Source organism: Monopterus albus, unplaced genomic scaffold (genome assembly GCF_001952655.1).
Source record: "Monopterus albus unplaced genomic scaffold, M_albus_1.0 scaffold119.1, whole genome shotgun sequence".
NCBI lineage: Eukaryota > Metazoa > Chordata > Actinopteri > Synbranchiformes > Synbranchidae > Monopterus > Monopterus albus.
In genome coordinates, this window is record NW_018127999.1 from 149538 (window position 1) to 173295 (window position 23758).

Here is a 23758-nt window from a genome sequence, read left to right on the forward strand (position 1 = left end):
GAATATCGTTTAGGAAGGTTTTGTGATAAGACCGAGCATTTTGCTGAGAATGCTTTTGTACACTTGTACTTTTGTATAAGTAGGAGCGGACAGGGTCTGGGGAGAAGCCTCTGTCGCTGCACTGCATTGTGGGTATGTGAATACAAACAAAACATAACCCCCCAGCTTCCCATCAGAGAGCTTTCAGCTAAGCCCAGGAGATAGTTTGTGTAAACTTAGCTTTGAATGAGACCAGTTAATTGCAGCGACGACTGCTTTCTCCTCCCTCCTCCCCACATGAAGCTGTGGAAACACAGCTGGCTTGTCATTGCTTGTGTTACGCGCTCGGCCCAAAAATAGCTCAGACCGTACTCCCTTCCATGTTCGGCTGCTGCTAATACTTTTTCAAGTGCAAGCACTGTCAGAGCACAGTGTCGCATGGCGCTTTCCAAAAGGCCTCCTTTTAATGGCTCTGATCCTCTGTTTGTTTGTGGGTGCCTGGTAGGTAGAAGGCCTCTTTCACACCTTCACAGGGAGCTTTTGTACAGGCTCCAACAAACCATAACAGCTGTGTTTAGTCCACAAATGTATGACACAGTCACAGCAGTGATTTGGTAATCGGCCACACCATAGCTAGCACTTTGATAAAGTAACTAAATTTAGGTGACACACAGCACTCACTATTTTAGATTCCAAACTTTCTAACGATGTATTGCAGCAATACATTGCTCAGTGATCTCATGCATCAAAATTAGTTATGGAAAGGTGAAGCATACACTTTGATGGAATTGTGCCGGATACAGCATGGTGCAGGAGAATGGGTTTTAATATCGATATTTTATTTCAAATTACAGAATTATAGGACGGCACAGCCAAGTGGTGGTTAGCGCTGTCACCTCACAGCAAGAGGGCTCCGGGTTTGAGCCTGGGCCGACCCGGGGCCTTTCTGTGTGGAGTCTGTATGTTCTCCCTGTGCCTGTGTGGGTTCTCTCCGGGTACTCCGGCTTCCTCCCACAGTCTAAAGACATGCAGCTTAGGTTGATGGGCAACTCTGAATTGCCCGTAGGAGTGAGTGTGACTGTGTGTGGTTGTTTGTCTACATATCAGCCCTGTGATAGACTGGTGACCACTGGATTGGCTTGAGTATCACCCAAATTTCTTGGAAGTGAAACTTGTGGATGTGCTGTAGGTTTGTCTGTCCTGTGCAGATGTTTGGCTCAGTGGGGACTCTGCCACTGCAGGTTTCACACCCTGTCAACCTTTCCCAGTGTCTTGGGGTTTTCCAGCTCGTCCCTCCCTGCCTACCTTTCTCAGTGCCATCCAGATGCTGTTTTGGTAACACAACAAACCCTGTTGGGTGATTTATAGTGGTTTTAGCAGCACCCTTTACAGATTGGACATTTATGGGCATTCCAGCCATAACAAAGCTGCTGGCTCCTTGGGGAAGGTGCAAGTGAGTGAGAGAAAGAACCACATTTAGTTTGTGGCTTATTACTCTCTATGAAGAGTGTAGGAGATGCAGACCAGTGTGTGGTCCATGCTTTATTCTTGGAGTGCATGCAAAGAAGCATGTGTGCATTTTAGCAGTTTGTTCAGCTCGACCGATTGAAATTAAAGGAGAACATCGTTGGTGTTTTATTCTTTTTTTTATTTTTATGTCCTAGTTGCGCGTCTCCTTGGTGCCACAGTTGCCACAGAGATGTCAGGGTTGACCTCTCCTAAGAGGCCTTTGCTCCCGTTATTCTTGCACAGTATGAAGAAAAGCTGCCGCACACTCGAACATTACCCAGGCAAGAGCTGATTTATCAATGTCAGTATGACACGCAATTTGGTTTTGTCAGGCTTTCATCACTTCACTGTGTCTGAGTGCAGGGAGTGCACTCGCATTATATTACAGGTAAATATTCATTCACTTCTGTATACAGGCTTCTTGAGGAAATACTCTGGAAGATTTTGTCACATCAGTTTGACATATAGCTGTATTCTTAATTTAACTTGGTAGTTTCCAGTACAAAAATTGCATGGTAAAAAGACAGTAGGTTACATTTCAAAATAATTTGGCAAATACCAAACCTCTCTAACCTCTGAACAGCTTTGTTCCTTTTTTGAAGAAAAGAGAAGTCAGACAATAAAATGCCTCTTTGAGGTTACATTGTGAAACTGAAGCTTCTTGGTTTGAGGTGTTTCACTGCCACTGACTGAAAAAAACCCACCTCCCATTGTCTGTTTGTGTGTATCTGGATACTGGATATGTGTGTTTATGAATTAAGGTGTGCACGCATAGCCTAGTGAAACCTCTCTCCTGGTTCCGCTCTTTCTCCCGTCACCATTATTTCACCTGTCTCCTGTGGGCTCGTCACTAGCACTGGAGTCTCATTCAGTCATACATGCAGCAGTAGGTCCTGCCTCCTTCAGATACAGGTGTAGATGAAACCACAGACACGATCTTTTGCTGTTGCCTTCAAAGACGCCAGTCAACCAGCTCAAGTAATCGTCTTCAGCAGCAGTGGTTAAAGACAACAAAATAGTGCAAAAGCAAAAAATGGTGTAACCCCAGTGAGATGGTTTGGTTTTGTAAAGTCCGGCGTGGAGCGACACCACGCTGTGTTCAGCTTATCCAAACTAAAAGTGGCAGAACGACAAACCTGTTGCAGTCTGTTTTTATGTAGCTCTTAAACCTGTTCCAGATGTTTCTCCGGTTACTACCCACCAGTGGTGCTTTGTTTTATTTTAAATTATTCTTATTTCTTAACAAATAGGCGCCTTTGCATAGTGACACACTTGCAAGTGATGCTTTATTGTTACTGTTGTACACCTGATGGCTTCAGACTCTGCTTTCTTGCAGTGTGAAGTATTTTCTTCAGCTGCTGCCTGTAGCCATAATCCTGTAGTGTTAGTTAATCCTGTGTGTAAGTACTTTCCATTCTGACAAGCGCTTTCTTATAATGTGAGCAAACATACGTGTTCACACACAACCAAGGTGAAAACCAGTTAGTCACCAGCGTCATCTTGACTGCGCCCGAAGGCTCATCTTCCAAATATGGTCCAAGCTGACTGTCCTTTTTTTAGAGAACACACATGAACACATTGATCAGCTTGAAGAATGAGTCACGGTGTATGTACACGTCATCAGAACAGTAGGTGCAGGAAAGGACAAAAACCAACAACACAAATTGAGTCATAAAAGAAGAGATATGAGACAAACTACGGATGTCCCCATCCAGTTTTTTGGCCCAGATACAAATCTGATTCCTTTGATATTATTTCCTGATACTGATTCAGATCTGATGCTTATATTGTCTACAGTAATTAGCCTACTATTACATATCTCACATTTTGAAATTGAAATAAATCTGGCAAACTGTATTTTTCAGGAGCTACTGGATCAGGTCCTTGAGGGGTGGTACACCTAGAGTGTGCACGTACAGGCTATCCCAATGCCACATCCCTGTTTTCTGCTGTTTGGAACCTTTCAGATGTTGCACTGTGTCAGCTGTTTGTGACCGAACGCAGGCAGTATCCCCAGACCTCCTCAGGAGGCTGAGTTTTCACAACTTTCAATAAATCCAGTGTGATGTACAGTATTGTTCAAAATAATAGCAGTACAATGTGACTAACCAGAATAATCCAGGTTTTTAGTATATTTTTTATTTCTACATGGCAAACAAGTTACCAGTAGTGGCAGTAGATTCTCAGAAAGCAAACAAGACCCACCATTTATGATATGCACGCTCTTAAGGCTGTGCAATTGGGCAATTAGTTGAAAGGGGTGTGTTAAAAAAAATAGCAGTGTCTTCCGTTGACTGTACAAACGTTTTTGTTTCTAGGATTTAGCAATCCTGTGAATCACTAAACTAATATTTAGTTGTATGACCACAGTTTTTTATAACTGCTTCACATCTGTGTGGCATGGAGTCAACCAACTTGTGGCACCTTTCAGCTGTTATTCCACTCCATGATTCTTTAACAACATTCCACAATTCATTTACATTTCTTGGTTTTGCTTCAGAAACAGCATTTTTGATATCACCCCACAAGTTCTCGATTGGATTAAGGTCCGGGGATTGGGCTGGCCACTCCATAACATTAATTTTGTTGGTTTGGAACCAACACTTTGCTCGTTTACTAGTGTGTTTGGGGTCATTGTCTTGTTGAAACAACCATTTCAAGGGCATGTCCTCTTCAGCATAAGGCAACATGACCTCATCAAGTATTTTGACATATGCAAACTGATCCATGATCCCTGGTATGCGATAAATAGGCCCAACACCATAGTAGGAGAAACATGCCCATATCATGATGCTTGCACCACCATGCTTCACTGTCTTCACTGTGTACTGTGGCTTGAATTCAGAGTTTGGGGGTCGTCTCACAAACTGTCTGTAGCCCTTGGACCCAAAAAGAACAATTTTACTCTCATCAGTCCACAAAATGTTCCTCCATTTCTCTTTAGGCCAGTTGACGTGTTCTTTGGCAAATTGTAACCTCTTCTGCACGTGCCTTTTTTTTAACAGAGGGACTTTGCGGGGGATTCTTGAAAATAGATTAGCTTCACACAGACGTCTTCTAACTGTCACAGTACTTACAGGTAACTCCAGACTGTCTTTGATCATCCTGGAGCTGATCATTGGCTGGGCCTTTGCCATTCTGGTTATTCTTCGATCCATTTTGATGGTTGTCTTCCGTTTTCTTCCACGTCTCTCTGGTTTTGCTCTCCATTTTAAGGCATTGGAGATCATTTTAGCTGAACAGCCTATAATTTTTTGCACCTCTTTATAGGTGTACAGTCAACGGCAGACACTGCTATTTTTTTGAACACACCCCTTTCAACTAATTGCCCAATTGCACAGCCTTAAGAGCGTGCATATCATGAATGCTGGGTCTTGTTTGCTTTCTGAGAATCTACTGCACCTACTGGTAACTTGTTTGCCATGTAGCAATAAAAAATATACTAAAAACCTGGATTATTCTGGTTAGTCACATTGTACTGCTATTATTTTGAACAATACTGTAAATGCATCACAACCTCACACGCACCTACAGCACACGTTCCTACACTCAGAAGACTCACACACACACACACACACACACACACACACACACACACGCCAGTAACAACATCAACAAGTGTGAATGCGCCAACAAGCTTCAAGGTTGAGGGAAAGTCTGAAATGAAAAGGGTACAGAGGAGTTTGTGTGTGAGACAAACAGAGACGCTGTGGAAGACGGTGTGTGTTTGTGTTGAAGCGGGTGAACAAACAGAGCCTTCCCCTGACCCGGGCCACAGAAGCCTGTCCCTGTGGAGACGGAGCTGAAGGGCCTGTGGACTGGGAGGCAGGCTGATGCTAAAATATCGCAGTGACTCAAGTTCTTAGTCGCCTCTGCTTTATGGTTTGCGGTTGTTGGTTTCCGAGACCAGTGACACCAGTTCTCTGCTGTGTATATTTCAGCCTGGTGAAGCCTGAGAAGCAGCACAAGGACACCATGACACTGTTTTTAAAACACACTGTAACCTATTAAAATATCAGTTTATTGTGCATCCTATTAAAAACAACAAGGCTTTTCTGAATGCCATTCGTCGAGGGCTATCAATGTGTGACCTACCCCTCCTGTTAAATGGTACGTTAAGCACTCGTTTGCAATAGAACTGAGTCTTTTTTAATTTGATGGTAATGCAGCGTTTGGTGGGACACCCTCACAGTTGCCACAGTACAAATATGAATGTGCTGCATTGTTTGTGCATTTATGTCACCATCTAAACAATCCTGTTCAATGAAACAGGGCATTAGACAAAAAAAAGAACATTAGCTTAATATTTGTAGCATATTATTTCAGGTATGCAATGTCATTGTTAAGAGTATAGTATTCAGCATTAAGTGTCGTTGTTAAGAGTATAGTATTCAGCATTAAGAAGATATTTTATGTTTGCCTGAAGGCAGCTCCATAAGCATGAAGCTCTTGTCTCCGTGTAGCTTTCTCCGATACAGATGGAGGTCAGTTTCAGCAAGTCATTCCTGGCCCAAATATTTATAATTCACCAAACTGTATTATAGCAATGCAAAGGGAGCAATGAAAGTAACTCTTTCAGTGCGTTACACATGTGGCTTCTTGCAATGTCAACCTGCAGGATTTTGAATCCTTTTGTTCGTTTCAAAAAGCCATGTTCCCTGTGTGTGTAGAGGTTCAGCATCCTGCCCTGTCGACCCCTGAGAGACCGGGCGGTAGTCATCAGCAGCATCATTCCATACAGTAGCCAGAGCTGATACATGAGGGAAAACTACCTGGAAAAAGAACTGCTGTGCTTTCTTATTTTAACTTGTAGCTGCTGCTTTGTGTTGTCTGTGAAATGAAAAATGTCAAGAACAGGGCACGGTTACTGCACAGGTTCTCTCCAGAGGTCTGAAATGCTGGCATTGATTTTGTGGTATGTTCAAGTGAGTCAGGACTTTGAAGGCTGACGATTAAAACTGCATCTGTGTTTGTCTACGTGGCTATTGTTAGTCATTTCCACCCTATGTCTGACTGGTCCCTGAGGTTTTGAGTTGCGTAAACCTGTAGTACACACTGTTAAAATGCTAAGGGATTTAAAGGTGTGACTAATTCATGTCCGCCAATTAAAGCCGATATACTCCCCTAAGGACCTGTTTTCTGGGTTGCTCTGTTTCATCACCACATAGCGATTGTAACATTTTGTATGGCAGCTGGGAGTCTTCCTTGGTTTGTGTTGTCCCCACACTGTCTCTTAGGGAAGGAACTAGCCAGCGGTGGTGTTTGTACCGGGCAACCTTTTTTTGTGCCACATTATATGCTCGGGTATCTCGATATATAACCGTGTTGATTAAAGAGTAGCAGCTTGCATTGAAACAGTTTCTTTGCACTGCAATTGTCAGCCCACGGCCTTGACAGAGCATTATCCTGATAAAGCCACAACTCCTGGCTTGACCAGAAAATGTTGGGTTGTCTTTTTGCTTATAAAGTTTTTTGGAGCACTGCCTTTCACATGGTTTTCATGGGTTTTTGGACGTCACCTCGTAGCTCTCGGCAGAGTGCACAGGTAGAGCGTTATGGGGCTGGCAGATGTTAACAGGAGCATAAAACAGGTTTACATCTTCAGTTGATGTAATTGATCTGATCAGCAACAGGCACAAACACAGAGGCACACCTGCTACACATCCTTCTGCACTTTGTATGTTCTTTAACTTCAACCTGGGGCTGTAGAAATGTGCTGTATTCTCTAAAGGGATTCTGGCTCAGTTATTTTGTGTGATGGCACATTATTAACAGGCATAGTCTGTTTCTGACCTCGATCCACAGTATAAGAACAATTCTTGTAGGGAGTCAAATAAGTTTTAGCTGTTGTTTTCAAAACTAACTTTGCTGGTTATTCAGTCATCAGTGCTGTATTTGTTGTTTTAGAGAAATACGTGTGATTTAAAACCTAGTTTTCAGGGGTTATAGACACATTTTCCTCTAAACTGTAGTCAGATAACTAAGCTGAAAAACCTTCTTGTGGCACTAGAGTTACACAGAGTAGGTAATGGACACTAGTAATCTGTGGTTGTTTCTGCCAAGTCTGCCACTTTGGCATGTTCCAAATCTTTTTTCCATTCAAAACATTTGATCGGAGTGTGGATCCAGAGTTTGTGAATCTATCTTTAATTTGTAGATCACAAAGGAGACGCTCCTATCTAGCTGTAACTGAGAGTTTGACACTCTTCATCAACTGTTTTCCAGCTGCTCCTGTTGAGTGCAAGTGAGTCTGCAGCGCTGACATAAGCAGTGTTATGGGGGGCCCCTTGTTTGGCAGGTCCCACTGTGGAAACACTGAGTCACTGTTCACATTACACAAAAAAAAAAAAAACCAAGCTGCTGACCGGCGCCTGCCCTGCACCTCCCACTCAGCCCTCTGCCCTGACACCTCTGCACATTGTGAACAAAGCAAGGGTGCATATATTTGAGCAGCTTATTCCACAGTCTGTTTGGATTAAGAAAATGAAAGAGCAGTCCTTTAAAATGTGTTTTTATGTTCTGAGGTTTACCGTGCTTTGGGTAATATATGGTTGGTTGCATACTGAGACGGTATATGAGAAAGTTGATGTGTTAGCAGTTTTGTGTCCCTTTGTAGCCCATCAGAGCTGCACCTCAACCAAGTACAACAGTCAAATCCTGCTTTTACATCAGTGCATGAGTGATAGGCTGTTAATGTAAGGATATAATAGTATAGCATTTTTGTGCATTGAGCAGCCTACTAATACTTTTAATACTTTAAGCACATTTTCAAATAATGCTTAATACTACTTAACATTTTCAGTCAATCAACTAATGCAAAAATTGACTGACAGATGCAGCAGCCTCTTAAAAAGTCCAAAAGGATCTTTTTGTGCTGTAGCTGAAAGGACCTTCTGGGGATTGAGCAGGTACCAACCAAACTCCAGTGCCTTTATATGAGCTGCTGAGTCCAGGATTGCTGTTGTTTGCAAGGCCTGATGCTACAGCTCTGATCTGGAGGAAGGATTACCAAGAGTGGTGTGAGAGGTCCCTGAACCTGGCACACATTAAAGTATCCTGGCCAGGCTAAAGCCTATCCCCACTAGTCCTGTCCTGCACCAGATAATAAGGAGAACTTAATCTAGCTTAGACTACCCAGCATGAAATGAAGAGCTAGTGCACGAATCTACAAAGAGCTGTGCACTGACGATCCCCCCGACGTAGTGAAGGTCCCCTCTCACCCCAGCCCTCTTCAGCCTCTTACCAGATATTTTACTAGCAATAACAAATACCAAAGCTTGAACCTGAACTTGAACTCCTCTGTTGACAAGATTGAAAAGAATGCAGACTGTTCACCTCTGGAATGTCGGGAACGTGACAGACGGGTTCCCTGAACTTCCCGCCTGCCTCAGCGACATGAACAACAGTGAACGAGTAACCCAAACACAGCGACTCGTTCATGACCGAGGAAAGCTGCTCACCCCAGCGTGAGCTGAAAAGTCCCACCCACTCCAAACCTGGGTACCCACATGAACATTACTGAAGATTTTACTGTATTCTCATGGTTCTTAGTGTTTTTTAAATATACCTACTGTGTTTTGACTTCTATTTTAGTCATGAGCGTTTGTTCTCTTTAACTGTTTTTACATATGATGGGGTTTGGCAGCCTAGCCTTCACTTTGAATACTTTTCTGCCCTCAATGTTTGTCGGTAGTGAGCCAAACACATTTCCGTTAAAGACTGAAGACAGTAACTGACCTTTGAGGACAACCTGTGAAAATGGACACCAAATTAAACAGTGGTCTTTTTTTAAGGAACTTTCTGGATCTAGCCTCTTAGATGTGTATGTTTTCTGGTTTCCTTCTTCACTGGCGGTAAACTGGAAATCTTTGTCTTGTAGGCTAAGTTTGACAAAACAAGACACTGGGACACTAGACCTGAAAAGATTTAAGAATCTGTGACAACTGGGTTTTATAATTTTTGAGAAAATAATCAGCCCTAGAAAATATACAGAGTCAACAATAGTAAACAATACATCAAGTAAAATATACACCATCCCAGTAATAAATGAACAGTTACTTAGAATGTTGTATTAGCAGCACATTAAACTGGCTGCATAAGAACTGAACTGAGAAATCACAAAACAGCTGCAGAAAGAGTACCTACTGGTAATGTCCAAGCAGGGCGTTGGAGGAGCAGCCTCGATCAAAGATACTGTCAATATTTGCTCGGTTACAGATCTGACGAAAGGGTGGACGTAACTGTTACGTAACTTAGTGTTTGTTAGAGCAAGAGAATATTCAACCGACTGCTGGTGGCAGAATGGTTAGTTTTTCATATGAGAACGCTACCTTAACTCTCTCGGCAGAGGTTTTGTTCTTCAGGTCGTGCGGCCACTCTCGGCGTTCTCTTTGACACACTTGGCAGTTTTCACACACTCCTATCAGATCAAACCACAGCCTGTCATATGATTCTTATCAGACAGTTGTGCAGTTTGAACCATAGCTGTGTGTGTGAAGGGCCTTTGATGACTGCCAAACAATTACAATAAAAACTGATTGATGATTTTTTTATCACTGTACTACTTTAGCAGTAGATACGTGTGAGCAGAAACAACAAGCTCGCTGCCACGAACAGAACTCAATATTGATTCAGTCAACTTATTACAAAGAAGAAAACTTGCCTTATAATGAAACGGGACAATTTTCAGCCAGATAGTAGAAGGCCTTTATTTGAGTGTTGGAAAAAATGTCATATTGAAGAAGTGTTGCATAAAGGCAGTGGCAGCATTTCAGACTCATTTCCATGGGGGCCCAGTAAAAAGCTGGTCTGTCTTGCAAGACTAAAAACCACCTAAACTGTGCGTTCAATGGGAAATGATTTGATGACTGCCAGTAATAAAGCTCGTTCAAAATCCAGGCTAATTCCCACCCATCTCCTTTCAGTTGTAACCAAATAATTCCCCTAAAGTTTTTAGCGATGTCACTTGTTTCATGTGTCATTGACAAAAACTGTGATGACCGTGCATGGCAGTGCATGCGCTCTTGTACTTTCTGTATGTTTTTCTGTGGTAACTGCATTCTTATAATGTTCTGTTACACCTGTTTTGTCACATGCTAATTATTCATTCAAACTAAGCTTAATTTTGCTCCTTTACAATGAAGTAAATATTGGTGAATTTCATGGCACCTAACAGTGGAGCCATGAAAGAAAGTTGGAGGATTTTATTTGTCACAACAAGGTCATAACATTTTTACAATACAGTGACCTTCCTCAAAACATTGGAGGTTTGATGAGCTCCCCTTTTTACAAGATTTTGCTTTATTTCATCAGGTATTCAGCACTAGCTCTGCGGGCTAAAGCAACTTATTGGCTGTGCTGTCTCATTTCCTACTTTTGTCTCCACTTGTTTTTTGGATTTTGTGCAAGTTTGCCATAGAATAACCCTTGTGTAAACTAGGATATACTGTAGTGCTCTTGACAAGGTGGTTAACCATCAGTCCTTCCAGTTGCCAAAGGTAGACATCTGGGCTGAAGATGTGCAAAGTGTTAGTATGTGACTGATGTGAAGTCCTTAGTTGTTTTATATTTGATCATTTTCAGTCTTCTCTTGATGTTAGCTGCTAGCTGAATCATGGTGAGAGTTGTTTTTGACGGCTGATCTAGAATGCATTAGCCTTTGTTTGCCTGGTTGTCAAGCTAGAAACTATAGGGGCTGAGAAAGCTTCAAGTCCAGCCAGTCTGCTGTTAACTGGAGATGACATTGGGTTTTAGCTACACAGGTGAGAAGCCACTCGCTACAAGGGATCTGTGTGCATTGTGTGTGTGTGTGTGTGTGTGTCAGTGTAAGGTAGCTTGAGGTTTAGCTGTGTAACTCAGGTGATAATGTGGCACGTAGACCTGTGAAATAATGATAATGTGGCACGTAGACCTGTGAAACACCGTGGTGTTGTTCATGCAAATGTATGCAAACATTATGCGATTGTTGGCATATGCCAGTATGTTCATGCACAGGCTTATTTTATTGTCAGGAGGAGACAGCACTTGGATTCACTTGAGTTAAGAGTGTCATGTAAATGTATGAACTATAAAGACCCTGAAGAACTGATTGTTTTTATGTTTATAACATTATACAAAACCCTGCTGTATGCACACTGTCACTGTTTTCCTGCATCTGTGAAAATGATTCATTTGAGTTTAATATCTGTGCTGAATATACACCTTCTGGTCTATTCTACTGCTTAAACAATTTACAATCTGTATTCTAGCCCTCATCACCCTGTGTACCTGCCCACCCTCAACATAGTCTAGCTTCATCTGGTTTATACCTGAGCTGAGACTTGTATGAAACCAAAGCACACTGACTGTGAGAAGCAGAGCAGAGCAGCCTGTCTGAACAGAAAGTGATCCATTATCTGTTCCACATCTTGGCTGTCTGACAGCTTGCCTGTGGCTGTACAGCCATGTAGACGAGATCAAGGCGCTGGCCAAGTGGGTGCATGTGTCAGCTCCTTCTGCAGAGAACCAGAGGAGCCGTATTCGTTTACATACGTCTTCTTGTTTGTGTTCGCACATTTCTGTTTGTGTGTCTGCCTAAACTTAGCAGCCCACCCTCAGACTTTGCCTGTCAGCTGAGCTCTGTCTGGCAGGATCCAGGGAGTTTAGCTCACTCAGTATTCTGTGTTTAGTCTCCAACATCTGCTGCTTTGAACAGACTGGCTGCTGTGTCATCCACTGCAAAGACCGAGAGGGCTAGTAAGGGGAGAAGTAGGAGAGGCAGACGCATGAAAGACGCATGACTTTAAAACTGCAGGAAAATCTCTGTATAGCTCAAAGCATGGAGCTGGAATAATTAATATTATGTAACAAAAGTGCAGACTGTACCCCTGTCATGAAATGATAGATGAGAGCAAAGTGGGTCTGTAATGAGGGAGAACAAGGAAGAGGGGGAAACATTTATGAATTTGTTTAAGTGTCTGAAGCAACATGTTTGGGTAGGGAGCATAATTATTACAGATGAAACAGACTGACCCAACTTAAAAGTATGAGTTGTATGGTGCATATTAAAATCAACAAAATATCATTTCCTTGTTTGTCACACTCTAATAATGAGGCTAATATTGATGATGGGCTGCATCATCTGGCTGTTCCGCTGTGCCTTTGGCTGAGGTCTTTTGTGTTCAGCCACTATGGATGTGGAAAGCTAAATATAAATGCTGTGCTTCAAACAACAAATATACAATGCACAAACAAAGAAAACATAAAATGTAAATGCACAACACTGCAGACAAGAAAAACGAAACTTCCTATGCCTACTTCATTCATTTCAGCAAAAAAAAAAAAAAAAACTGAAGCTAAGATTACATAAAGGGTCAGATTTTCCATTTCTGTGTGTGGCAGTGTTTCCATGCGTATGTGTGTGGCTGTTTGCTTTGGCGGGTGGAGAGATGGCAGCTGCTGTGGTGCTTTCTGGGCCAGACTCACTCTTCACCCTTGTCTAGTTGGAGTAAAGAAGGAACAGACGTTCCCAGTGCAAAGTCAGAAATTATGGTACAGAAATTGCTAAGTGACAGTTGTAATTGCACAAAGCGGTGTCGTTCTTCCCGGGGGGTGGGGTGAAGTAGTGATTTATAGGCTTGCTGCTACTCCTAACTAACCGTGCTTTAAGGAGGAATGTTCATGTTCCATACAGCTGTGATTAGGGCTGTTTTTTTTCTTGAACCAAACATGTTTTGCTGATTGGACAAGCATTTAGGTAGCTAGTTCATTCACAAGTATGAGGCGGCCGTTCACGACTGACTCCTCTCCCTGCTCATCCTCCATCCTCTGCTGTTTCCATAACCCTCGCCACCACCCGCAAGAGGACTGTCGTCACTAGGCTTTTTATGAACCCGGCTCCGGTTTTCATAGTGCGGAAACTCTCAGGATTCCAGGACTTGCACAATATTTGATTCAACGTTTTTCTTTGCTCATGTCACTCCATGGTTTTAGGGATTTGCTGAATGATCAGCAGGACCATACTGTAGCGAACGCTTGGGGGGAAAAATCTTTTTGTGTGAACAGTTTCCAGTTCCGCTCTGTGACCTGGGTTTGATCCTGAAAACTGTGTCTTTGTTGAGTAGAAAAGGGGCTGAGCTGTGAGTGAAAAGAGGGGATTTAAGATTTAAGTGTGCTCAATACCTCACACTGTTGCTGACGGCGATAAGGCCGTGCTGCACAGCGGAGCAGGGGACTCTCAGTGCACTGCTGTGTTGATTGGTTAATGATCCTGTCTGGAGTTGTGATACCAAGGGATCACAGCTGACCCAGTGGGCCTTCAGCTCGAAACCATTAAGGCTTTAGGGACAATAACATCATATCAGGCTTGATATTAAGCTTTCACTTGACCCTTGACCCTCAGGGGTGTATTTTAATTATTTGAATCCAAGACAGCGATGTGTAGTTTTCACTAGTAGATGTCCAAGTACAATCCAGAAGCGTTGCCGCTGCTATCATCACCATAATATAGCAAACATAACCAGTCAATTTATTTAAGGCTTTGATCAGCAAATATTTCCACATCGGCAGGTATTAATTTGTCATTGATGTGTTGGTTGATTTTACAGCTTTCACCACTCGTGCCAAACTCTTGTTACTAGTCTGATGGTTAATTATATATCAAGTATTGCTGGTTTTCAGTAATGGGACGGGTGGAGTGCAGGCGGATCACTTGTCATGACTGTGCATTAAGCAGTAATCCACTCTGTACACCCGCACATTTAGGTTTACGGTACAGTAGAGAGCGCTCATGCTGAATTCCAATCGCCCACAGCCGCTGACAACATGACATTCCTATTGAGGCCCATCTGCTCTCACCGTGTCCATTTCTGAAGCACAGAGCATCTTCATTCTGTACATGTGTGCACTGTGGCGTACGACGGTGCCGTTTATACAGTTGGCCTGTTGCAGAATGGACCGAGTATTGCAGTTGAGTGTTGGCAAGTTCTGTGGGATGCAGTATCTTCATGGGTGCCCTGCATTGACACTTTACAGGCCTTTTCTAAACATATTATTAAATGCACCAATCAGCCATAATATTATGACTACCTGCTGTCTGGGAGATGCTCTGATCCGGTCGTCAGCCATCACAGTTTGGCCTTTGTCAAAGTCACTCAGATCCTTACGCTGCACATTGTTCCTGCTTCCAACACATCGGTTTTGAGGACTGAACCTTCACTTGCTGCCCCCACACTGACAGGTGCCACTGTAACAAGATAGTTGGTGTCATTCACTTCACCTCTCAGTGGTCGTAATGTTATGGCTGATCGGTGTATGTGCATTGTGAATATACTGTACACTTAAGCATTTTAGTCCCTGGCTTTTAGCCTTGTTATAGAAAAGCTCAGCACAATGTTGACACAGAGGCTTAATCGTGAAGGCGGGTTTTGCAGGCAGGATATTAGCCAAGCTGTTTGTTCTGCCAGCTTGAATAGATGTGTTGTTTTGTCTGTCTACAGTATCTGCTCTGTGTCGGTGACAGACTCGACCGGCATACTGTACATTCTGGTGGAGGCAGGAGTGGGATGATGGGCAACTGAATTCTGAACAAAGGCAGGTTCAGCTGGAGGGAAGACCCGGTTTCTCCAGAAAAGTCCATGTTTCACAAAGATTCAGTGAAAGAATTTTGAACTCAGTAACATGTTTTGAAGTTTTCCCTGCCACACAAGGTTCATGATCTGCTATTCATGAAATAAAAAAAAAAAGTAGAGCTTCCAGACTCGGAATAAGTTTCCTGCCCTTTCCTCACCATGTAGGAGCGCCTCAACATAGTATGACCTCTGTGTTGGGAGGCTGTATGTTGATGGGGAAGGGAGAAATGCGGTGGGTGGCACAGAAGTCTGTGTACTGCATAAACTTTCTTTTGTGTGGCTGGTTCTAGTCCTGTGCTGCCACACTTTGTTTATGGGTGAGTAATAGGCATATGGTAGCACGCCACCTGGCAAAGTGTCAGTATCCTGTCAGGCTAAACTACTACTACTGTGAAATGTGGATGAAATAGCCTCACCAAATGAAAATCATTAGAGGGTCACATGAGATCTCTGACATATGCAGTGATCTGGTTTGCCTTTCTACTACAGTAATGTATTATACAGTGGGTAGTCACTCACTCGCTGTCTGTCTAGCTGCCATCCTAATGGCGAATTGAACTAATCCTGTTAAACGTGTCAGTAGGTAGATGTACAGTATTTGTTTGACCAAGTCCAAGTGTGCTGATACTGATGTTTCTGCCAGGAGGTGGCAGCAGCAGCACTGTACACATGCCACCCATCAGCACACACACACACACACACACACACACACACACACCAGAACAAGCACCACAAGCTCAGCACATCACTGATCAGCTCATGGATCAGCTTCATTTGTCTCAGGTTAATGTGACAGCCACATTTGGAGATATTTACCATATTTTTTGCAGTTATTTGCGAACCTGCGCCTTCAAAGAGTCAACCCTTTAGAGAATCGGCCCCTCATGACCACACAGTTCTAAAACTTCATCCATTTTGGTTCTGCACATCTGCAGTGAAGTTGTGTGCATTGTTTGAAGCACATGAAAATCCACTGCAACAAAAGAAACTTGGTATCTCAGGGCTGATCTGATTCACACTTGCCAGATTCTGCAGCTTCAACTGGTGCAGAAACCTGTAACAAAGATTTGAAATGCATCTCAACTTCAAAAAGTTAAATTATTTCAGAGTTCTTTCTGCCATTTGATTTTGGTTATATCAGACAAATATGAACGAAATGCTATGGCCTCTTGCTGTTTGCAAAGAAAAGCTTCTAAGCTTGAATCATATATATATATATATATTTAACAATCAAAGCAACATTGTGCTTTGGCCGAAGTTTATTCAGTTGGAGTCAGGTTTTTCTTGAAGGATGGGGGTGGAGGCACTATTCTATTAAAATATAGCCCACAGCCACCACACCCTCACTTCAAGCCCAGGCACTGTACATATGCACTGAGGGCACAGAGAGAGAGACTGGTGTGGACTGTGTTGTGATCATGTTACCACCCGTTCTCTGGGAGATCACAGATTGAAATGCAAAGCAGCGATCCCTCCTCGGACATCCTGCTATCTGTCTGTCTGGGCCTATTGATGACCTGCTTTATGCTAATCAATACATGCAGTGAGGACAGTTGGCTTCATGTGCATGCGTTAGTAGTGGAAAGGCTCTGTGCTTTGTTTTAGCTTTGTTTTGTCATGTAGCGCTAGCTATTGGGGAGCTGGTGGAAACTGTGGTCAGAGCATTATTGGCTTAAAATCCTCTGTTCTTGGGGACGGCGCCCCAACTTTTACATCTGGGTTTTATGTTACTTCCCTTTCCCGTAGCGAGCCGGGGCATAACAAGAGGAACCAAACACCAAAATTGTATGAATTTTCTGACACTGGCACAGCACCGTGTACTCGGTCCATGGCACAAGCCTGTTCCCCTGATACGTTTTATCACCTTTATCTCTGTCTTCATCTCCCTCTCTGCTCTCCCTCTGTTGTTTCTGTTCTTTCTTGGTATCTTCCGTGTCTGAGCGTGCAGAGTACACACACAACCGATATTTGTCTGGTTATTAGTATTGAAATGCTTGACAGCAAATTTAAAAAAAAAACAAATCCCAGATCTGCTTAAGCTGTATGTAAACAAAGCCAGTAATGAGGAAATGGTGTCCCAGCAAAGGCAACATGCTCCAGATATCGATTCTGTCTGTAGGGGTTTTCTGATTTATTAGTCTCAAATTAGAGTACTGTTGTTGGCCCATTTTGTTAGCACGTTCATGCTAAACTGCAGGTGTCCTTTTGCTTTATCCTAATTGTTTGGGATTGTTAGGGATTTCTTTTAAAATTTTAGCTCTTTTATTATTACATGTGCTCATTTGGCTTAACTGCTTGGATATAGATGAGCATTTCATTCATACAGGAAATCTAGAATTGTGTGATACTAGAGCTCTACATTAGCTGCTACAGAATGAGAGAAGAGACTTGGAGATGTGTCAGTAACTGTAGTACACCAGTTTGAAAATTTTGGAACTATGCTTATTGACTTTCTTGCTGAGAGTTAGCTAAGATGGTTGCAACCACTCATAGGTCTGGATGCAAAGGGTGAACTGTTTCTGTTTACTGTTATGAATTGGCCTGTGTCCATGTGTGTGTGTGTGTGTGTGTGTGTGTGTGTGTGTATAACCAGTCATGCATTCGACCTGTGCTACTGTGTTTGATCCTACAGATACTTACATGAAGTAGCTCCCTTCACATCCACACTCCCAGCCTCTTAATGTTTTGACAGCTGGTTCTGATAGAGGACTATTTTAAGGCGGCGGGTGGGTATATTTGTTCCTGTCTCGCTGCTGTCACGTATATGAATAAGCAGTTTGCCCTGCATGCCTGGTTTGATAGGCTGCGCTTGGCGTAGTCCGGGCGGCCTCTGTCGGACCACTGCTATAGACGTGATTTACATGGTGCTGAGACGTTCTGCACACTCTAAACACAGAGCTAATCTTTTGAAAGCTTTGGCTTTTTAAATTCTAAACACACTCAGTGATACGCAGATTTTATTAATCTTTTGTTTATATGATGTTTCCACATTATTTGCACACACAACATTTTACTTTTGCCCCAGTCTAATCCACTGGATTGGTGGTGTCACCGTTACTGGACTTTTTAAGTAAAGCTTGGGGTCTGAGAGCTTTTCCTTTGTGTGTGTGTGTGTGTGTGTGTGTGTGTGTTATTTAATAATTTCACCTATTTATTATTTTGGTGGTATATGTTTGCTGATATTGATTTTATTGTTTTTCTGTCCTGCAGGACCTGCACACCATCTACTGCCACCTCTATCACATGGACGTCCTCTCTCACCTTAGGGAGCATCAGCTCAGGTAAGTCAGTTCTGCTTTTAAATGAGGTGTAAATCACAGCATCAGGTTACCAGATTCATTTTAGAGTAGCCTATAGGCCTACTTTCTGCATGAATTGTTGCGCGTGACACACCCTACTTGAACAGGTCTCAGAGTGCTTAGAGTTTTTTGCCTTTTGCCCCAGGTTGTTACTCCACCCTGGCTTTATCAGTCACAGGACATTCATGCCACGGTGCTATTCAGATTTTCATACCGAGCATGTTTGAAATGTTTAGCTTGAAGTCAGGAATGTGGTGTTTGCTAGTCTGGATCAGTTGAGCAGGTGAAAACAGGAGTGTTCACATCAAAATGAGTTGTGAACCTTCTAATCACGCAGAGGCAGGTGTAGAATCCTATAGACAGATGTTTCTTGTGCTTTGTAAATGAATGATAAAGTTATGGTAACCTCTGTTCAGTTATCAAGGCACAGAACTTGTGAGTCTCCCGATTCTGTCTGGTTGAGTCCAGTTGACCAAATGCAAAGACAAAGCAAAACTCCAAAACCAAGGAAAATGAAATGCTGGTTGGTAGTGGGATGTCTTAACCCCCTGAGCTGACCGACATAATGACGGCGGCCAAGATGGAAAAGCGTCTTGGCTTTTGAGAAACAGCTCAGGATGAACATGCAATAGAATGTCAGTGGTAAAAACAGTACTAAGGACTGTTAGGTATTGTTAGTCAGATAGATATTGGTTAGATGCTTGATGTATTAGAAATGTTTAGAGTAGACAGGATGTCTAGCTCAGACTGTTAAATGCTTAGTCATTCTCATGAGTTACTGCAGGTTGCTTATGGTCAAGGATAATTAGATAGAAAGTTGATGACTGTTAGAAGACAGGATGTTTTAATATTATTATTAAGATGTGTATAACTGTTGTCATAGCCATAATATTTTCTTATGTTTAATGTCATGACATCACTAGAGGTCATGTTAGAATGTTTTTAGCTACACACCACTTAATCAACAGACAATCACACATTGATTTTCTTCATGTTTTGACTACTGCTCTGGCCAGCTGCAAAGCTGGCACCGGGAGACGTCACGGTGCCGTCTCTCTCTGTAGGATGGGGTTAGCCCGAAGTGATATAAGGTATAGGCCTGTTGTGGTTCAGGGTCTTTCATCTTTCAGCTGCCTGCGTGCATGTTGGAGGTGCAAGATACCTGAGTGTGTAGTGTTAATTTTTACCTGTGTTCATTAAATAAATCAGCACTGTTTTGAAGTTACTTGGACTGCCTCGTCTCTCAGAGTCAGTATGGTTGAAAGTACGGGGTACAACAGGACATTTTTGGAGACAGAACGTTAACAGTGTCTTTCTCTCTCAGGTCGATGTGTACCTCAGCCAGGTATGAGAGACTCGAGGCTAACCATGTCCTGTTCTAGTAAGTACATGCTCTGCTATATTCTCCTGTACACTCTCTCCTTTTTTAATCGTATATCTGCTGAAGATAGTTAGTTTTATTCAGATACTTATTTTAATTCTCTCCAATTACCCAATTGAAATTTCACAATGCAATGCTTCATGGAAAAATAAAAGTAGAAGAATGAGACTGAAAGTGTTTTCTCTGTCTCTCTGTCTGTCGCAGCCCAGACAGCGTCGCTACCTGTTGGTACATCCTGCTCTCTGGATCAGTCTTCGTCAAGGAGCACATGTACCTGGCAAGGTGCTGGTATGTAAAAATCACATTCACACACACACGGTGTACAGTGGGAGGAGGTGGGATTGGCCTGATGTTACATGTGAAGCTACGCTATTTTGTCATCTTGTCAGAAGGAGAGTGAATTTGTATGTGTGCTCATTTGTAGCATGATTAGGGAGCTTTACCTGACGTGGGGGAATGGTGGGTGTATACTGTATATACACACTCATATATAACACTTGTGTGATTTAGTGCCATGTTGGAAAACCTGAAGAGATTTGTAGGTTACTGTGATATGCATGTCCTTCTGTTTTTTTTTTTTTTGGTCAATATGTGGTAAATGTGGCATTGTACCTCAAATGATACCCAGAGCTTTGACTTATTTTTTATCTTTTTAAGTTGAAAAACAAGTTTAAACAGGTTTTGCAGGTAGTGAAACAGGAACATGAAATTTCTCCGGGAATATATAAGAGTGACCTCCTGGAGTCTCAGCTTAATGCCTGACATGTTTATGCTGATGAGGCTTCATCATCTTGTTTTGGAGGGTCCCGTTTGTTTTATTAGGTTGAATTATACTAAAATGTGTCCACTGTGGGCAGATATGTAAAATAAGCGAATGCAGAAAAAGGTCAAATTGTGTTGCACATGTATGAATCAACTGTTGATGAAGTTTTATGATTTATATATAACTGACTACAATGCAAGGTCAGATTTCAGATTTGTTGGAAGTAAAATTAGCCAGTATTGGAGGTTGAAATGAAACGGTTAGGAATCTTCCTGTCATTGTTGGTGAGAATCTTAGATTCTTGGGTGGAGATTAGTCAAAATACACCCCCAAAATAAATAAATAAAATACCTTAAAGGGACATGTCACACCTGTTTAAACACTGGCTAATATAATGGGGAAAGTTGTGGCAGGCATTGCTTGAGTTCCGCCCTCAGCGCTAATGTTTACCTTCCTTCTGTTGTTGTAGTTGGACTGAAACAGAAGCATAGCATGCAAGTGGAAAGGAGGGGCCAGGTCCCTTCTGTGCTGTTATGTCTACATAAAAAAATGATGGCCTTGTGGCCGAGAACTACCCCGTTATAGGGGTTTGTCAGAAATTCAGAATGATGGTTCAAGTACGGTCTCAACCCCTATCACATGTTCACACTGGGACTCCTTATTGAGATGCATCCCAAACAGGAAAACAGGAGTTTAATACTTTCTGGAAAAGAAGTGTTTTGTAATTCACTCTGTCCAGTAATGAGGAGGTAGTAATGAAGTAATTACAACCTTAATGCAGCAGCTGCTTGTCAACCCACCTTTTCAGGCTTCATGTTGCTGTGATAGGAAGGTAGTTTATCCAGCAACAACGACACAAAAGACCAACGGACCAGTTCTAGCAGATAGCGGTAATCTCAGGGCAGCTGGAATTGTGAGTGTGTGAGGGTGTGTGTGTTGTGTGCGTGCATTTTCATTCCAGTGTGTCAGTTGATAACATGGTGTGGGGGAAGGTTTGTGCCTTGCAAAGGACTGCAGGGTGTGTGTCTCTATATGTTGGAGTAGTCACAGCAGCAGGAGGACTTACAAAGGGCTGCTAACGGGGAGTGTTGTGCTTAAATGTGTGTGTCTGGAATGCGGAACCCCTGGCAGAACAGCGACTGGCCATGTGTTCCCGAGCAGCCTGGCTGCCTGGAGCAGGCAGGAAATGAGCAGGCTACACACAGTCGCACACACTCACAACACTGACACACACCTCCCCAGTGGACAGACAGGACAGAGTAGAGCAGGAGGGAACATACACACACACACACACACACACACACACTCCTCCCTCAGTTAAAGACAAACTAAAAGGCTGACAGCCACCTACTTCTGCATTCTGAGGAAACTTTGACTCATGTAAACTGGAGTACAAAAACAAACTTGGACCTAAACCTGGAATATTTTCCTCCTTTTCATTGTGGATAATATGCTGGATATCATTACATTTACAAGGAATCCAAACAATCGGACCCCCAGAATTCCTGTTGCTGGTATGTGATCTTAAACTTTTTGTTCCTCTTTCATTCTTGGTTGTATCTGTTAATCTGTTAGTTTAGCCACAATTGCGACTCCAGGTTAATTCACTTGAGATTTTTCAAAACTCACTCTCTCGTTCTCTGTATATTCTTCAACCTAGCGTACTCCATGTCCTACTTGCCAACATTTAACCAACTGGATGGCCAGGAATTCCCCACGGCACTGTGGTAGGAAAGCTTAGCACTGCTGGGCCCCAGAGCTTTGAGAAACACGCTGTTTCTCTTCCTTTTTGCACTGTTTATCATAAAGAGAAGCAGACTTCTCACATGACCGAAACAGGCTAGTGAGGTTGTTAAGTTGTTAATGATGCAGTGAGTGAGTGCACTGGTGTTGTCTGGTGTTAGCTAGACAACACTATATTGTCTTTGATATCTTGGATGCTGGACATGTTTGAAGCTCCAGTACAACACTGACAGCACTGCTCATTTGTCATCTGATTCCTCAGATTTCCTGGGAACTCGCTGAAACAGCAAGATAATGTATGATAGTGTGCAGCAAATGTATGTTCAGTCAAGTGTGAACATTAATCTCTCTCAAAGCTATGCGGATACTTGAACTCAGAGCCGCTGCAGCTGTTGATCTCTTGCTGAAGTTTGAACAAGCCCCTGAACTGCTATTTTGCAAATGAATCGTAATGGTTCTGAATCGCCCACCGCATCTTTCATGGAGTCTGGCTGGCAGTGTTTTGTGTGCGTCTCTGCTGGTGGTCTGTCTGTAGTGCTGACTGCTGGCCAGCTTGCCAGTCTTCTTTAGTGGTCAGCATTAACCAACCAAACCCTAAAACAGAAAAGAAGAACTGCAGAGAGAACTGAAAATAATGTCTGAGTCAGACTCTGATCTGTGGTTTTCTTACTTTTTTTTAACTTTCGCTCATCACTGGTGGCAAATGGGCCCTCTGTTTAGGTTTGATTTTTGACCGAAACCATCTCTAACTTTGACACTCTCAAAGTACACTGATCAGCAACACCCTATCACTTTGGAAGTAAAGCTCTTGCTGGTGCCAAAAGGAAACCTTTCTAGAAGATCAGTTAAAGCAACGATACAGTTCATTCGTAGGATGTTTTGCAGATGACGACCGAGTTCTTTCTCACTCAAACTGGACTTGCTGCATTGTATTTCATGTCCCACTAGTGCCTGAAGTGCCACATTACCAAATGTGTGCCTGCTAACTGGTTCAACCATAGGTACTTTGGTGATTTCCAGTTGCAGCAGATTTATAACAAGTGACGTCCAGAAAACAAAAAAGTTATACATCAAATATGTATGAGGAAGAAGTGATTGTGTTCCTTCAATTCCTAATATATTTACAGATCTTTCCCTGTCCTTTAGCAAGACATTTAAAGCTCCAGAGTTGCGTCTTCTAATTCAAAATGCACGTGATTTTTCTTCTAAATGTATGAGTTGACTCCAACAAGCCTGGGCCTGCTGTAACTTTCAAACCCAGACATAAACAGCACTCATTGGCTCACAAATCAAAGCCTATTTTAATATTTATAAAAACCATATTCTCATTTTCGATAGCTCCCCTTACTAATATAACCATTTTTCACTCTTGGTCACATTTCCCGGGCTTTCCAAACACCTCATGGTGTGTGTGTGGCCTCAGTTTCTGTGCCAGCTGTCCTGGTTTATTGCCCAGGGCACTGCAGCTGTCACTGGA

At 42.6% G+C, this 23758-nt stretch overlaps 1 protein-coding gene across 2 annotated transcripts in view; it reads left to right on the forward strand.

Annotated features, from left to right (window-relative positions):
- Nucleotides 1-23758, forward strand: part of LOC109966805 (rap guanine nucleotide exchange factor 6-like) — a 59586-nt gene that overhangs the window by 1361 nt on the left and 34467 nt on the right. For both annotated transcript variants that reach the window (XM_020611968.1, XM_020611969.1), the window contains exons 2-4: nt 18306-18376; nt 19719-19775; nt 19980-20063. In XM_020611968.1, the coding sequence (XP_020467624.1) occupies nt 18306-18376; nt 19719-19775; nt 19980-20063 (212 nt within the window). The remainder of the gene's footprint in view (nt 1-18305; nt 18377-19718; nt 19776-19979; nt 20064-23758) is intronic.